This window comes from Orycteropus afer, unplaced genomic scaffold, assembly GCF_000298275.1.
Source record: "Orycteropus afer afer isolate SDZICR_OR568_19922 unplaced genomic scaffold, OryAfe1.0 scaffold00010, whole genome shotgun sequence".
Classification (NCBI taxonomy): Eukaryota; Metazoa; Chordata; class Mammalia; order Tubulidentata; family Orycteropodidae; genus Orycteropus; species Orycteropus afer.
Genome location: NW_006921597.1, coordinates 10,110,385 through 10,123,630, shown reverse-complemented (window position 1 = coordinate 10,123,630; position 13,246 = coordinate 10,110,385). Strand labels below are relative to the sequence as shown.

The following is a 13,246-nucleotide window of genomic DNA, read 5'->3' as shown; positions in this document are numbered from 1 at the left end:
ATGGAGTCCCAGTTTGGATGAGTGATATCATTATCTATATAATTGCTTAGATTACCTGAAGGTATGATAGTGTCTTGTTGTTGTTGTTGTTATTTGCCATCGAGTCGGCCCCGACTCATAGTGACCCCTCCTTGGGTTTCCGAGGCAGTATCACTACGGAAGTAGGAATGCCCAACCTTCCTTCCGAGGAGTGGCTGGTGGGTTTGAACCGCCAGCCTTCTGGTTAGCAGTCAAGTGCCTTAGGCACTATGCTACCAGAGCTCCTTGATAGTGTCTTAGAAGTGTGAAAAGAGTTGAAAGGAAAACTGACATGCCAACAGTTCAAGGGCAGGGAAAGGAAGAGGAGTCAGAGGGAAAACAGAAGGAACAATCAGAAAGGACAGGAGCCAGGATATCTGAATGAGCAGGATGAGAATTGAGATAAGAGTTTCAAGAGTATCAGTGTTTTCAAAATAAAGAGTTTAATGGTAGAGTTAGTTAGCTACTATTCCATAAAAGGATTGCCCTATATTCAAAGAATTTGCACGGTGTCTTACACATGTGTTAAAAGAATGAGAGAATAAATTAGACCATTATAATACACACTTTGCACTAAAACTACTGAGCACAGTATAACTCTAATGACAGTTCAGAAGGCACTTTGGGAGTTTTTTTTTTTTTTTTTTCCAGTGCCTCAGGGCATCATTATGAATTACAATTATTGTTGCACTGGTCAACTGTGGGAGTGCTGGTAAATGGAGAGCTAATTGACTTCTGGATAAATCAACTTTTACTCTGAATGGGAAGGCTCACTAGCAAGAACAGAAGGTCCAGATCCCAGCTCTTGGCTTGAGATGAGACCCTAACTGATATTCTAGATAGGGGTGCTAAATGGATTAATTGTGTTTCTTCCCTGGGCTCTGGTCACACATACATGTGAGTTAGTGAGCTGTCAATTCTGTTACTGTCATAGAAACAAGTAAACTTGAGTAAAACTGTTAGGGCACTCTTCTCCCCAGACTGCCAGACTCCAGTACTGCCATGACCCTTGATGATCTGGCAAAGAACAAGAGCTGGTTCATGGCAGTGAAGACAGTCAACATGGGAGTAATTCCTTTCCAGCTTCTGCTGAGTGTGATTGTTGCATTTAGCAAGGCATTATCTGCTGAACTGTACTGCTCCTGATGACAAGAGAGTGGGAAAGAAGATACTGGAGAAGAGAAAGGAGCTGGCTGAGTGTGGGGCATGGCTGCCTGCTGCCACCTTTTGCTGTCTGTATGATAGTGGATAGCTGTGATTGTGTTTTCATCAGAATCATTTGGAGTTAGGGCTACTCATCATCATCATCACTGTCATCATCATCTTCATCATAATTATTGTCATCATCGTCATCATCATTGTTGTCATCATCATCTTCATCATCTTCATCTTCATTATCATCATCTTCAGTGTTTATCTTCCCAGAAAGCACATCCTCAATCCAGTCTTCCAGATCCTCAGCTGTGGGCAGGTCATCGTCATCTGGAATATCCATCCAGACACTGTCAGCCTGCAGGGAGGGACAGAATGAATGAGTGAATGAGTGTGTGAAGCATGAGCCAAAGCAGAGGGCTCTGAAGAGCTGTGGTGAGAGGGTCCTGAGTCCCTTACATTTATTGGGAATGCAGGTACATTGTTAAATGGAAATGTCAAGTTGCAAAATGGTATGTGTAGTATCCTGTTTGTGCAATATAAAAGGAAATGTGTATTCCATTGTACCTATATGAAATTTCTGGTAAGATACCCATGAAACTGCCACAATGGTTCCCTCAGGGAATGGAACTTTGAACGGCATCAGGACAGTGTGAAGTAATTTTCCTTTTCATCTTATATCGTACAGCTCTGTTTTAAAATATTTTATCTCGAGCAAATTTTGTTGTTATTCTTACTACTAATTGAGAAAATGGTTTACAAAATAAATGAATGGAGAGTCCTTAGGTGACTAAGTACCTACTAAGAGGGCAAAGGATAATGCTCACTGGCCCCCATCACAAGAGAGTCCATCACAATTTATTATGGCTGTACTGGATCCTCTGTGATCATCACTTTCTGTCCATCATTTGCCTGGTTGTATCTGTTATGCTCCTATATTATTATGGAGCTGGATCAGATGTAGGAATTGAAGTCTACAGTTCCTCATGCTTTGCCAGCACACCTCACTAATGTTTCCCACTGTCAGTTCACTGGTGCCTGAATGGTGGGGCAAATGCCCCTGCCCTGACTCCCACAAAATTCTATCCCTTTCTGTAGGTCTGCTCTCCTGCCTGGTGTCCTGGCTGTTGGGTGGTTATCTATGTGGGCTTCTGAGCCACAAATGACCCCAGGTCCCATTGTGTAATGGCAGCTCCAGGAACATTTACTTGGGTGGAAAATTCCAAATAGTGAGACAGGTGGAGCTGTCCAGATAAGTAAGGAATGGTGTACAGGAAACCAGATGGGGACTGGCACAGAGACCAAACATGGGCCACACTTGCAATTTTCCAAGCTCAGGCAGGCCAAGGGTCTTGCTGGTATTGTAAAGGGCTGAATTCTTCTATCTACATGATCTCACAGTTTAGGGTACCTGGCAGAAAACAGAGCAGGCTGAGGGTGCCCTAGCAAACTTTCATAGGGGATACTCACATCTGTCACATTCACCACCCCAATCTGTGGCCTGAACAGGTCAATCTTGAAAGTCTTTTCCCAGTAGGCAACGAGCTGCAATGACAAATAATAAGGTTAGACAGAAGGCCGAGAGTATTTCCTGTTAAAGCCACTTTTGTGGCTGGACTCACCTGCCATCCCTCAGAGTAACTAGGTTGTCACTGGTTAAATGTTTGCAAAACAGCTACAGGCAGGTTAGAAACTGAAGGGTTGGCCCCAGCCCTCAAACAGTTTAAACAAGCATTTAAAAGAAAATGTCAGAATGCAAACTATGAAAACATGTAACATAACAGCTTCTACAACTATAAGGAAGATTGTTACAGAGATGGTCCAAAGTTATTTCTCAAATTACTGGTGGCTCTTTTGTAGTTTATATATGGCAAAGGACACATTTCCTTCTGCCTCTCTTTCAATATCCTTTCCCTTGCACCACCCAACTACATGAGATTTCTGGAAAATCAATTTTGTGCCGTAAGTTGGCATGCAAGTAAGTTAAGAAGAGGTCCTGTTCACTCAGTCAGTATTGGGTTCCATGTGGACAAATTTCTGACTGGGGCAGGACTAAAGGAGCAAGGGGCCAGCGGCTAAGAAAATGGGGATAATGAGTGATAGAAAGTCTCCCAAGAACATATATGGCCTGACGGGGACTGGTGTTATCCAGGAATTTGTAAATCAGAATAGTCTGAAGATTTCTCCCTTGCAAAACTAAGGCAAATATGCACAAGGAGACAGCTGGGGAATGGGGTGGGGCAGAAGTGCACAGGAGGGAAGGACACAGGAAAGAGGTAACTACAGAGAGGAAGTGGGAAGACAACGCATGCAAAGTGCCTACTCTAGTTCCTGACGTAAGCTACACAGTTTCCCTGCCATCTGAAAGTAGAATATTCTTATGAAACCTTTCATAAGCTGAAATGGCATAAAGCAAACAAGCAATTACTATTAATTTATTTACATAGGAAATTTTTTTTTGAATATTTCTAGATCCAAAGAATAGCCTACCAAAGCACACCAAATAACACATAAATCCTGAAATAACAATGACATATAGTGAAAACAATGGTGATATGATAAATACACAGTCTATATACAGTGGAAATAAAGTATGTGCAGTGCCACTCTCGGTGCTCGGGATGTTCTCTGCCTCTTTAACAGTTTGCTGCAAAACGAATACTGCATGCTAGTTTTTCTTTTTACCTTTTTTTTCACAAAAGCAAAAATCCTCTTTGGATTTATTTTGGTTACAAGTACTAATGTAGTTTATTCATAAAAGTGAATTCATGTAAAACAAACTTTCCAAAAGTGAGGGATACTTGTGTACAGTAAAGCATATTAGTTATGTTAATTATTATTACCACTGGGTTCATGGATTATACCAGATCTGTTTATTCCTTTTTAAAATTATATATAATCAAGGCTTTCTGGTCATTGAAGGTAGACACTAGCAAGAGTTTGGACTTTAACACTTTGATGGTCTGTGGAACATATAGTGCCCACCTACAGTTTCTGCCTCTGGTGTTTAGTCAGAAGCTGTTATCCTGCTTTTTGTGTTTACTGCCAACTGATGATGATGCCATCTGCCACCACTCATCAGTCGGTTTGTTGTACTGTGCTGGCTTACATGTTGCTGTGATGCTTAAAGCTGTGCCACCAGTCTTTCAAATACCAGCAGGCTCACCCATGATGAATAGGTTTCAGCAGAGCTTTCAGATTAAGATAGACTAGAAGAAGGGTGGCAGCTCTGGTGGCATAGTGCCTAAGGCATTTGAACGCTAACCAGAAGGCTGGTGGTTCAAACTACCAGCTTCTCCTCAGAAGGAAGGTTGGGCAACCTACTTCTGTAAGTGATACTGCCTTGGAAACCCAAGGAGGGGTTGCTATGAGTCAGATTGGACTCGACAGCAGTGCGTTAGAAGAAGGGTGGGACCATCCATTTCTTTAAAAAATGGCTACTAAAAACCTTATGAATAGCAGTGAAACATTTTCTGATATGTTACTGGAAAAATTTGTGAACAGCAGTGAAACATGACTGATATAGTGGAAGATGAACCCCTCAGGTTGGAAGGCACTCAAAATATTACTGGGAAAGAGCTGCTGCCTCAAAGTAGAGTCAACATTAATGACACGGATGGAATAAAGCTTTCAGGACCTTTGTTTACGGATATGGTGAGACTCAGAATGAGAAGAAATAGCTGCAAATATCCATTAGTAATTGGAATATGGAATGTACAGACTATGAATCTAGGAAAATTGAAAATTGTCAAAAATGAAATAGAATACATACTGATATTTATCAGTATTATAGGCATCAGTGAGCTGAATGGACTGATATTGACCATTTTGAATCAGACAGCCATAATGTATTCTATACTGGGAATGACAAATTAACAAGGAATGGCATCACAATCATTATCAAAGAGAACATTTCAAGATCTATCCTGAAGTACAATGCTGTCAGTGATAGGATGCTATTCATACTCCTACAAGGAAGACCAGGAACTCTGATAGTGTAGTGCCTAAGGCCCTTGACTGCTAACCAGAAGGCTGGCAATTCAAACCCACCAGCCACTCTTCAGAAGGAAGGTTGGACAATCTACTTCCGTAGTGATACCACCTCAGAAACCCAAGGAGGGGTCACTATGTGTTGGGTCCAACTCGAAGGCACATAACAATAACAACAACCACAAGGAAGACCAGTTAATACTATTATTTAAATCTACTCACCAATCACTAAAGCCAGCAATGAAGAAATTGAGGATTTTTACCAACTTCTGCAGTCTGAAATTGACCAAACATGCAATCAAGATGTATTGATAATTATTGGTGGTTGGAATGCCAAAGTTGGAAATAAGAAGCAGCAGTATTTAGAAAATATGGCCTTGGTGGAAGAAATGATGCACATGATAGAATTTTGCAAAATCAATGACTTCTTCATTGCAAATAGCTTTCTTCAACAACATAAATGGTGACTATACATATGGCCCTCTTTGGATGGAACACACAGGAATCAAATCTGCTACATCTATGGAAAAGACAGTGGAAAAGCTCAATATCATCAGTCAAACAAGGCCAGGAGGTGACTATAGCACAGACCATCAATTACTCATATGCAAGTTTAAGTTGAATATGCAGAAAATTAAAACAACTCCAAGACAGCCAAAATCTGACCTTGAATATATTCTATCTGAATTTAGAGACCATCTGAAGAATATATATGATGCATGGAATACTAATGACCAAATACCAGATGAGTTGTGGGATGACATCAGGAACATCAGACATGGAGAAGGCAAAAGGTTGTTAAAGAGACAGGAAACAGAGAAAATCAAATTTGATGTCAGAAGAGTCTCTGAAACATGCTCTTGAATGGAGAGTATCTGAAGAGAATTGAAGAAATGATGAAATAAAAGAGCTGAATAGAAAATTTCAAAGGGTGGTTTCAGAACATAAAGTAAAGTATTATAATGAAATGTGTAAAGACACAGAATTAGAAAACCAAAAAGGGAGCTTGATATTTCTCAAGCTTAAAGAACTGAAGAAAAATTCAAGCCTCAAGTTGCAATATTGAAGGATTTTATGGGCAAAATATTGAACAACATAAGAAGCATCAAAAGGCAATGGAAGGAATACACAGAGTCGTTGTACCAAAAGGAATTGGTCAGTGTTCAGCCATTTCAGGTGGTAGTATATGATCAAGAATGGATGGTATTAAAGAAAGAAGTCCAAGGTGCACTGAAGGAAGTGGTAAAACAAGGCTCAAGGAATTAACTGAATAGCAATTGTGGTGTTTCAACAAATGGATGCAATGATGGAGCTGCTCACTCATTTATTCTAAGAAATTTGGAAGACAGCTACCTGGCCATCCAACTGGAAGAGATCCATATTTGTGTCCCATTCCAAAGAAAAGTGATCCAACAAAATGCAAAAATTATTGAACAATATCATTAATATCACAAACAAGTAAATTTTGCTGAAAATTCAAAAATGGTTGCAGCAGTGTATTGACAGGGAATGGCCAGAAATTCAAGTCGGATTCAGAATAGGGCATGGAATAAGGGATATCTTTGCTGATGTCAGATGGATCTTGGCTGAAAGCAAAGAATACCAGAAAGATGTTTACCTGTGTTTTATTGACGGTGCAAAGGCATTCTACTGTGTGTGGATCCTAACAAATTATGGATGACTTTTCAAAGAATGGGAAGTCCATAATATTAATTGTGGTCATGAGGAACCTGTGCATAAACAAAGAGGTAGTCGTTTGAAAAGAACAAGGGGATATTGCATGATTTAAAATCAGGAAAGATGTATGTCAGGATTGTATCATTTTACCATATTTAATCAATCTATAACTGAGCAAATAATCAGTGAAGCTGGACTTTATGAAGAAGAGCATGGCATCAGGATTGGAGGAAGACTGATTAACAACCTGTGATATGCAGATGACATAACCTTGCTTGCTGAAAGTGAAGATGACTTGAAGCACTTTGAGATGAAGATCAAAAACCACAACCTACAGTATGGATTACACCTCAACACAGAGAAAACAAGAATCCTCACTATTGGACCAACAAGCAACATCATGATAAATGGAGAAAAAATTGAAGTTGTCAGGGATTTCATTTTACTTGGATCCACAATCAACCTGCATGGAAGCAGCAGTCAGGAAATCAAATGATGTATTGCAACAGGCAAATCTGCTGCAAAAGACCTCTTTAAAGTATTGAAGAGCAAAGATGTCACTTTGAAGACTAAGGTATGCCTAACCCAAGCCATGGCATTTTCAATAGCCTCATATGTATGTGAAAGTTGGCCAATGAATAAAGAAGACCAAAGAAGAATTGATGCATTTGAGTTGTGGTGCTGTAGAATATCGAAAGTACCATGGACTGCCAGAAAAATGAACAAATTTATCTTGGAGGAAGTACAGCTAGAATGCTCCTTAGAAGCAAGAGTGGCCAGACTTCATCTCATGCACTTTGATCATGTGGTCAGAAAGGACTATTCCCTAGAGAAGGACATCATGCTTGGTAAAGTAGAGGGTCAGTGAAAAAGGGGAAACCCTCAATGAGATGGATTGACACAGTGGCTGTGTGATGGGCTCAAGCATAACAATGATTGTGAGGGTGGTACAGGACGAGGCAGTGTCTTGTTCTGTTGTACATAATATGCTCTGTGAGTCAGAACCAAATGGAGGGCACCTAACAATGACAACAGCCATCTGATGGGGGCCTCCATAACTGCATAAGTCTAAAGAAATAGACATCATCCAATCAAACTTAGCACCAGAGACCACTTGGGACATATGTGTCCTACTAATTGTATCAAAACTCATATTACTTCAAAAATTTTTTTTTTCATTTCATTCAAAATGCTTTCCATTATTGAAAACACACGGTTTCAACAAAAAGTTCAAAGCAGAAGATAATTTGGTCTTGAAACTATTAATGTTCTTGCATATTCAGCAGGTGCTAGATCTAAGGCACTTGACTGCTAACCAGAAGGCTGGCAGTTCAAACCCACCAGCCACTCCTTGGAAGGAAGATGGGGCAATCTACTTCCGTAGTGATACTGCCTCAGCAACCCAAGGAGGGGTCGCTATGAGTCGGGTCCAACTCAACAGCACATAACAACAACAACAAGAAGATACTATGCTAGGTCTAGGGGAGAAAATGATGAACAAGACAGACAGTGTTTGCCTTCAAAGAGCTTACTCCTTCTTTTTGCAAAGTTCTTTTAACTCTATGCAAAATGTTCGTTTTTTGTTTTAATGTTCATCTTTAGTCACTCACATTGCCTCAGAATTATGGTATCTACCCAGAAAATGAGGGGGCAATTTTTTCTTTTTTCAGGAGACCCAGGTTCAATTCCTGGGCAATGTATCTCATGTGCAGCCAGTACCCAAATATCAGTGAAGGCTGAGCTGGTCTCAGTGGAGATTCCAGACAAAGATGGACTAGGAATAAAGGCCTGGTGACCTACTTCTGAAAATCTGCTGAGGAAAATCCTATGGATCACAGTAATCCAATCAGCAAATCGATTGTGGTGATGGTACAGGACTGGGCACCATTTTATTTCTTTATGCATGGGGTTGCCGCGCTTTGGGGCCAACTCAAAGGCAGCTAAAAACAACAACCCAGAAAACGAAGGAGGCTATGGGAAGCAATTGTGCTGAAGAGAGGCATAGCTAGGTACCTCTTGCCAGATGAAATTTACCCAGCTTACCTGGCTGGGCCCCTCAGAAGGTCTCCACCTTCTGGTCCCTAGAGAGTGAGAACAGTAACCAGGTAAAAAGTTCAAAGCTCTGCCAATGGCCAATCATCTCTATGCATACTTGGTGAGGGTGCTCACTGGTTTTCTATTAGTGCTCCTATCTACTTGGCCTCCATGCTTCACAGTCAACACAAACATTGGGCTGTGATAAGGGCCAAGGATGGGGCCCTGGCCTGAGCTGCTCACCAGAGGAAAGTCATCCGGGTCGATCCACACGATGCTCAGGTCAGGGTTGTCGGTATTGTCCCTGGCAACCTGTTTCAGGATCTCCAGAAACTCGTAGCCATCTGCAAAAAGGTTGAAGTTTGAATAATTCTTACACACACACAGCTTATAATATAGAGAGCAGAAAGTATTATTGTCCCATGGGGGTTTCTTAGGCGTGCATGCTCTCAATTACAGGATTATTATATAAAATGAGTCAGATGAAAATTCCAACCACAAAACCACTTATGCCAAGAAAATGATAAAATAAACAATAAGGAAATTAAAAGTTCACAGGATCTGGCTGGTTTTAACTTGAAGGCATGTGAAAATTGAGGAAACTTAACTCCAGAGCAGAGGAGCCTGCCTGGTCCTCATTGGTCCTGTGCTGTCTGTTGAGATAGATAATTTACTATTGCCTGGAATTCCCCATAGCATATGTTGTATGGAACATGCAAACATGACCCTTAGTTTTCTGCAAACTGGTAATTCCTAAAACCTTCAAGCTAAGTGATCTGATTTAGTTAGTTTCATAGTCATCTCTTTCTTCTTTTGAAAGTATGGTTGGAGAAGGTTTTGAGATAATACCTGGGGTTTCTCCTCTCATCGTTTCCTCCAAACCAAAACCAAACCCATCAACACTGAGTCAATTCCAATTCATAGGGACCCTATAGGACAGAGTAGAACTGCCCTATAGTATTTCTAAGCCTGTAAATCTTTATGGAAACAGACTGCCACATCTTTCTACGCAGAACAGCTAATGGGTATGAACTTATAACCTTTCAGTTAGTAGCCGAGCACTTAACCACTGTGACACTAAGGCTCTTATTCAGTCATTAACATTCATTGCCCCCAGGGGAGTGATGATTCATAAGAAAAACAGAGATAAGTCTTTAAGCTAGGCTTTTGAGTTTCAGAAGCCTCCATCTTGAATAACTGGGAACATAAAATTTATGATATAAAGAAACATTTTTGAAGAATGTTTAGTAACAGAAAGCATACCATAAACCCTCAGCACTGCCACCTCCTCCAACTAGAACTAGAAGAAAGAGATTATTTTCTGGAAGGTGTCTGAAAATAAGCTCTGCGCTGGTGTGTGTGTAAGTACATGAACCCAAGCTGTATGTGTAAGTGTGTCCACATACAGAAACTCCATGGAGTCAGGGGATCCCAGAGTAGAGGTGACACATACTTCGTTTCAGAATGAAACTCAGGAAAATGGAAGGGCCCCAGGAAATCTTAGAGAACCCCTCAGTGCAAGGGCTCTATGGCAAAAAAGTCTGCCAGAAGATTTTGGCAAGAGGTCCAAGAGAACCTCACAGTGGTCATTTGCCCCTGAACACAGCACAGAGAAGGTGAAGAGTCTTAGTTGCCCCAGCATGTTCTCTTAGAAGAAACTGGGGGTGGAGGGAGGGCAGATCTGAAGAAATCCTGCAGTTGGCATGGAGAGAACCAGGGGTCACCTGCTCAGAACAAGGATTACGAATGAGACAGAATGACAAATTTCTTTGCAGAAGACAGTGTGGATAGGTGATGGTGACTCCTGCCATATGTATACACCCCACCCCATCTAAGTGCAGGAACCAAGGAGACCCTGGAGCTCTGGGGATGGGAGAGCATCAATGGTCAGATTTAGTTTCTACTATCCAGTGGTACACAGTTCAGAATAGAAATTAAGGTTCAGTTCTGGATAACAAAGCAAGTAACATCTCTTGCACAGCTGAACTCATGGCCTAAAATTTATACTTTTGGCATTTGACTGCTAACCAGAAGGCTGGCAATTCAAACCCACCACCAACTGCTTCTCAGAAGGAAGACCGGGCAATATACTCCTGGAGAGATACCGCCTCGGAAACCCAAGGAGGGGTCGAAATGAGTCGGAACTGACTCAAAGGCAGTTGAACTGGATTTTTTTGTTTTGTTATTAAGTAATTTAAGACACCTGTGTGGCACAAAGATTTGTTCTTGACTACTAACTTCAAGGTTGGTGGTTCAAACCCACCCAGAAGCACTGTGTAAGAGAGGCCTGATGATCTATTTCTCTAAAGATTATAGCCAAGAAGACCCTATGGAACAGTAACACATAGGGATGCCATGAGTCTGAATTGACTCAATAGTGGGTTTGTTTTTAAAACATGTAAACAATTTATCTATTGATTGAGAATGCAATATGACAATTGCTCTTTCTTTGTGAAGTTTTCTTTTGCTGGTGTCCCACAAAACTTGAGCCAGCCCTTCCCCATGGCCTCTGTTTTACAATCCCCTCTACTCTTACAGTGCAATAACCAAGGCTTCTGGCACTCTAGCCTTTGTTTGGCCTCTTGGTCAAGGTTTGTCTCTGCACTTCCTCACCTCTAATATGTACTATTTTTAGTACCTAATTTTTGAGTCAAATAAGTCACTTTAATTGTTACTCATTCTTACAAAAGATTCAGACTGTGCCCCAGGTGTTATAACCTGGAAAGCAGAGTGACCTCTAGTGGAGAAGAGAGTCTGCATAGGCTATGGCCCCTTTTTAGAGAGAAGCTGGGCCAGCCTGGGTGATTTTTCAATCTGTGCTCTGAGTTGTATTGCAAATTAGATTTTATGACAGACATCTGAGATTATTGATAGGGTCCTGTGGTTTGAAGATCATTATTTTTTTGCTGGGGGTGGAGACTACTCCTGCTGCTGGTTGTTGTTGTTGTTATGTGCCGTCAAGTTGACCCTGACTCATAGCGACCCCTCCTTGGGTTTCTGAGGCAGTATCACTATGGAAGTAGATTGCCCAACCTGCCTTCTGAGGAGTGGCTGGTGGGTTTGAACCGCCAGCCTTCTGGTTGGCAGTCAAGTGCCTTAGGCATTATGCTACCAGAGCTCCTGCTGCTCATAGGTGTGGCTAAAAGGCCAAGCTCCTTCAGAATATCACCAGCTGCTGCTCTGTAGACATTATGGCTCCTTCTCTGGGTATGTCGCTGTGTTGTTGTTGTTGTTGTTTTAGGTGCCTTCGAGTCTCCATGGTGGATACTTTTCAGTGGAGCTTCCAGACTAAGATAGACTTGGAAGAAGGAAGGAACCATCCACTTCTCAAAGAGCTGACCAGTGAAAACCTTATGAATAGCAGTGATACTCTGTCTGATATGTAACTGGAAACTGTTGCTGTGCTACAGGAAGAAAATATGGCACCACCCTTGTAACCTGTGTACTTGTGTATCATAGTACACAGACTACAGGGAGTTTTCCTCCAAAACAGAGAAAAAAGGGATGATAATAAATGAGGTGAGATTGTCAGTACTCTGGAGGACGAAAATAAAATTTAAAAGTGATCTTGACAAATCAGAAATTAATGAAGAGAATGCAATTCAACAATACAGACAGAAATTCAAGTAAAAAGCAGACTTTGGGTATGAAAGATGAATTCATATAAAGGAAATGGAGAAAGGCACAATAGTACAGGGCCAAGATCTGCGATCAGGATTATAAAATGAGTATGAGGTAGCATTGTAGTTCTCTGATGGGACAAACAAACAAACCCATTACATTGGGATTTATAAAAAGGGATATTACTTAAAGTCTATCAGACTATTGACAATATAGAAAAAATGCATGAGGAGTATGGGCAAGTTCAAGACTTCAAGTTCATGAAGTGATATATACTGGTGAGAAACCATACAAATGTGAAGAATAAGAGGAGAGCTTCGGTCATAGAGCAGATCTTCAAATTCATTACAGAATTCACACAGGAGAGAAATCCTGTAATTGTGAGGAGTGTGGGAAGGGTTTCAGGCAGGCTGCATATCTTTTGACTCATAAGAGAGTATACCGTGGAGAAAGATCATTCAAATGCGAAGAATGTGGGAAGTACTTCAGTACTAGCCCAAATCTTTACATTCATTGTAGAATCCACACAGGAGAAATATCCTATAAATGTGGCAGGTGTGGGAAGGGCTTCAAGCATGCTTCACAACTTTTGCCTCATCAGAGTCCACAGTGGAGAAAAACCCTTCAAATGTGAAAAATGTGGGAAGAACTTTTGTCAGAATTCACATCTTCAAGCCCATTAAAGAGTCCATAATGAAGAAAAGCCAGATGAATATGTGAGAAGGGCTTCAAGAGGAGCAAGACTCTTGACACG

At 41.1% G+C, this 13,246-nt stretch overlaps 1 protein-coding gene across 1 annotated transcript in view; it reads right to left on the bottom strand.

The window, feature by feature from the left end:
• Positions 1-1,309: 1,309 nt before the first annotated feature.
• Positions 1,310-13,246, bottom strand: part of CASQ2 (calsequestrin 2) — a 112,335-nt gene continuing 100,398 nt past the window's right edge. Inside the window, exons 9-11 of the mRNA XM_007948733.2 lie at positions 9,115-9,215; positions 2,641-2,715; positions 1,310-1,528 (exon numbers count right to left, since the gene is read on the bottom strand). Of these exons, the coding sequence (XP_007946924.1) occupies positions 1,310-1,528; positions 2,641-2,715; positions 9,115-9,215 (395 nt within the window). The remainder of the gene's footprint in view (positions 1,529-2,640; positions 2,716-9,114; positions 9,216-13,246) is intronic.